The 4,651-nt window shown below is 41.0% G+C and overlaps 1 protein-coding gene across 1 annotated transcript; it reads right to left on the bottom strand.

Annotated features, from left to right (window-relative positions):
* Positions 1–328: 328 nt before the first annotated feature.
* Positions 329–1,273, bottom strand: LOC117885900 (olfactory receptor 12-like). Its single transcript, XM_034787431.1, has one exon. The coding sequence runs from the start codon at positions 1,271–1,273 to the stop codon at positions 329–331; it is 945 nt and encodes a 314-aa protein (XP_034643322.1).
* Between the last annotated feature and the right edge of the window lie 3,378 nt (positions 1,274–4,651).

Raw genomic sequence — 4,651 nt, 5'->3', positions numbered from 1 at the left:
TCCAGTGTTTGGATCAGCACTTATAGACCAGTGGTAAAATTCTGACACAGATCTGCAACACTCCCTAACGTACATGAACAGATAACAATGTGAAAAAATGTAACATAGATACATAGAGGGTTGATCAATTTATTTTTAAATCACTCTTATAATGGCATACTCCAGTGTTGGGAATGGCATACAAATTTAGAGAGAGAGATGGGTACAAATGGGAACTGCTAGTTTAGCTACCTAGCTAGATTAGATAGATAGATTAGATTATGACTGTTACAATACTGGTCTTTCCATAACCCAAAGGATTATTTAGCTCAATGTTCAAAGAGAAGGTTCATTTTAGAAACACTGAGCTGATGGTTCTTCTGAAAGCTTCTTTCACATCCTTGTTCCTGAGGCTGTAAATGAGGGGATTCAACATAGAGATGACCAGGGTATAAAACACAGACACCACTTTGCTTTGAGCTGGAGATGCTAGTGAACTGGGCTGGGCATACATGAAGGTAAGAGTCCCATAAAATAAAGTCACGGACATCATGTGGGAGATGCAGGTGGAGAAGGCTCTGTGTCTGCCCTCAGCAGAGCGAATCCTGAGGATGGCGGAGATGATGTAGGCATAGGACATGAGAATGACCATGGAGGTGCTCACGATGATGAAGCTGGATAAAGTGAACATCACCACTTCATTAATGTCTGTGTTGGTGCATGAGAGGCTTAGCAGGGGTTCAATGTCACAGAAGAAGTGATCTATCTCATTGGACCCACAGAAACACCATGTAAAGGTGAAGACTGTTTGCACCATGGAGTTTACACCGCCGCAAACATAGGAACCCACCAGCAGTAGAACGCACACCTGCTTGGACATGGTGATGCGATACAGGAGCGGGTTGCAGATAGTGGTATATCGATCGTATGCCATGGCTGCCAGGATGAACGCCTTGGTAGTGGCAAAGACACCGAAGAAGAATAATTGGGTGGCACATCCGAGGAAGGAAATGCTTGTGTTGCTTATTAAGAAGCTCGCCATGGCTTTGGGGGTGATGGTGAAGGCGTAGCAGAGGTCTAAGAGTGACAGATTCATGAGGAAGAAGTACATGGGGGTGTGCAGGCGAGAGCTGGTGCTAATGAGGAAGACCATGATGGTGTTTACCAGCACGGTTGTCATGTAAATCACCAGAAATAGCACAAAGGGGCCCACCGTGAGCCCCAGACCACTTCCAAAGCCCAGCAGGATGAATTCCGTCAGTGCTGTGTGGTTTCTCTCTTTCATTGTCTCCATTTCCTTGGGAAAAGGAATGAGATAAGCATTAAAAAAAATGCTAAGGATAATGCATCAGTCTACAGGCCCCACTTGTAGCTCACATTCATTGAAAATGAAGGCACATCTCCCGTTTGCTTTGATAAAAGTTGACAAATCCTTCGAAACGTCATTAAATTTCTTCTTAATAAATCTCCAGAAGTTATGTTAGAAATTTTGACTTTACTACAATAGAGCACATATTTATTAACTTTCCCATATAACAATTATTTACAAGAGGGGAATTTTCCCATAGAGGGCAAGATTCTGCTACTCTTATCTTGATTTTACTCACTGAGCTCCATGGGACTCCCCTTGGGGTGAAGGAATACTCGGCATGAGCTAGTGTGGTGAAATGTGGTTCTCAGTGCACACAGCCTTTTATTTTAAGGCTAGAAGGCAGCAAGATGAGGATTTACTGTGCATCAAGCCCAAGAGTTTGTGACTGAACTAGAGCATAACTCTGTCTCTCTCAAAGTTAGGAAATGCCAGGATTAAAGTTGCCCGTGCAACTTTCATTCACTGCCCTGTACGTACATTATGATTGGACTTGGACAGATTAGATTTTTTGAGGTACTTGACAGCAAATACACGCATTGATGAAAAATCATATCCATCAATAATCATTGAAATTTACAGACAGGCAAAGTCAGAAAAATGCTGCTTGAGAACCTACTAGAATTTAATTTAAGGATGATTATTTTGTACATGTTGACATGTGAAGCAATTTCTCTTGTAGTGGTTATAAAGCTTTACATTTTTATATCTCAATGTGTACTGTCATTAAATAATTAGCATCTAACCCCCTTTCTTTGAGCCCCCCTTAATTACCTGATCACACATTATTATTTCCACAGTACCCCGTCTCATCCAGTGCACAGGATGGATGGGATTCACCTACTGAAGAAAAAGAACAGGACTACTTGTGGCACCTTAGAGACTAACAAATTTATTTGAGCATAAGCTTTTGTGGGCTACAGCCCACTTCATCGGATGCATAGAATGGAACATACAGCAGGGATATATATATATATATATACAGAAAACATGAAAAGGTGGGAGTTGCCCTACCCACTCTAACAGGCTAATTCATTAAGATTATCTATAATCAGCAGGAGAGAAAAAAAAAACTTTTGAAGTGATAATCAAGATAGCCCATATCAGACACTTTGACAACAAGGTGTGCGGATACTTAACTTGGGGAAATGGATTCAATGTATGTAATGGCTCAGCCATTCCCAATCTCTATTCAAACCTGAGTTGATGGTGTCTAATTTGCATATTAATACAAGTTCAGCAGTTTCTCATTGGAGAATGTTTTTGAATTTTTTCCATTGCAATATTGCCACTTTTAAGTCTGTTACTGAGTGACCCGAGAAGTTGAAGTGTTCTCCTACTGGTTTTTGAATGTTATGATTCCTGATGTCAGATTTGTGTCCATATATTCTTTTGCATAGAGACTGTCCAGTTTGGTCAATGTACATGGCAGAGGGACATTGCTGGCACATGATGGCATATATCATATACCAAAGTGCTAAGGAGAATGCATCAGGCTACAGGCCCCACTTGTAGCTCACATTCATTGAAAATGAAGGCACATCTCCCGCTGGCTTTGATAAAAGTTGACTGAATCCTTAGAAATATCATTAAATTTCTTCTTAATAAATCTCCAGCAGTTTGGTTAGAAATTTTGACTTTACTACAATAGAGCACATATTTATTAACTTTCCCATATTACAATTATTTACAAGAGGGGAATTTTCCCATAGAGGGCAAGATTCTGCTACTATCATATACCAATGTGATATATGCCATCATGTACCAGCAATGCCCCTCTGCCATGTACATTGGCCAAACCAGACAGTCTCTATTTCCCCATGATAAGTATCCTCACACCTTGTTGTCAAAGTGTCTGATATGGGCTATCTTGATTATCACTTCAAAAGTTTTTTTTTTCTCCTGCTGATTATAGCTCATCTTAATTAATTAGCCTCTTATAATGGGTAGGACAACTCCCACCTTTTCATATTCTCTGTATGTGTATATATATATATCCTTACTATATGTTCTATTCTATGCATCCGATGAAGTGGGCTATAACCCAAGAAAGCTTATGCTCAAATAAATATGTTAGTCTCTAAGGTGCCACAAGTACTCCTGTTCTTTTTGCGGATACAGACTATAATGGCTGCTACTCTGAAACCTACTGAACAGCTATTCAATATTTTGTTTTGTCTTCACTGTTCAGTGGGTGACCCCAAGACTTACTTATTTCACACTATCCAAACCCTGCTGTGGAGAGAGAATTAATTCTCCCAGGGGCTTTCCTACAATGCCCATCACTGTAGTATCTGAGCGCTTCAAAAACATCAGTGAATTTGTTTCCACAGCACTGGGGATGAGGGATTTTTATTCTGCCCCAACCTTTCCCTGTCCCAGTCCTGGCTCTTCCTCAAGCCTCGCTCCTTGTCTCATCCTAGTATCCTCACTGAGCTAATCCAAGTCCCCTCTCTTCAGGCTTCTCATATCAGTCACAGTCTCCTTCAACATCCAGTTTCACTCACTATTTTGTCTAAGTTCCCCTTTCCCACTGGCTCCCAGACCCAGTCTCCCTCTCTAGGCTTCTCATCCAATTTCAGTTCCTTCTCCTAGTCTCTTTGCCCAGACAGTGTTGGTTCTGCTGGTTCATCTGGTTCTGTCCCTTCATCCTCATCAGATTTGTCTACCATGCCTCCTCACCTCCTCCATTCTGTTCTACTAGTTCTCACCCCCTGCACAGTCAGTCCCAGTATGCTCTCCCCAGCTCCTCATCTGATCTCAGTCTCCCCCTCACCTAATCAACACTCCGCCCCGCTCCATGTCCCTCCCTAGCCTCCAGTCTTAGTTTCCTTGCCCATGTAGTCTCCCTCCCAACTTTCAGCACTAGTTTTATTGCTCAGTTAGTCCCGGTTTACCTCCCAGTTTCATTGTCCAATCTCCCCTCTAGGCCAGTTTCTAGTTTTTCTCCCCTAGCCTTAGTAAAAAAAAATCCCCCTTGACTTCATCAGGAGACCTTTCTTTCTTATTTTCATGCAGAGCCTAGCACAATGTGACCCTGAACCTTGATTCTGGTGCTATTGTAACAATTGTAATAATTAAGGCCAGTCATCGTTTTTTTTTTCAGCAGAATAGTGGATTTTCAATTAAACAAAAATGTTCACATAAAGTGTCTGCTTTACTCAAAACATTTTTTTAAATCATTCTCTCTCCCCTGGTTTTCAATAAAGTTTTCAACTGAACATTTTCAGATTTTCAATGAAAACTGAAAACTTCTGGTATGTGAAAAAGCGGCACTTATAATAACAAAACCAAACAAAAATT

The sequence above is a fragment of the Trachemys scripta genome, chromosome 12 (assembly GCF_013100865.1).
Source record: "Trachemys scripta elegans isolate TJP31775 chromosome 12, CAS_Tse_1.0, whole genome shotgun sequence".
NCBI classification, from domain to species: Eukaryota; Metazoa; Chordata; order Testudines; family Emydidae; genus Trachemys; species Trachemys scripta.
The sequence above is the reverse complement of the archived record's forward strand: the minus strand, read 5'-3'. Positions and strand labels throughout refer to the sequence as shown.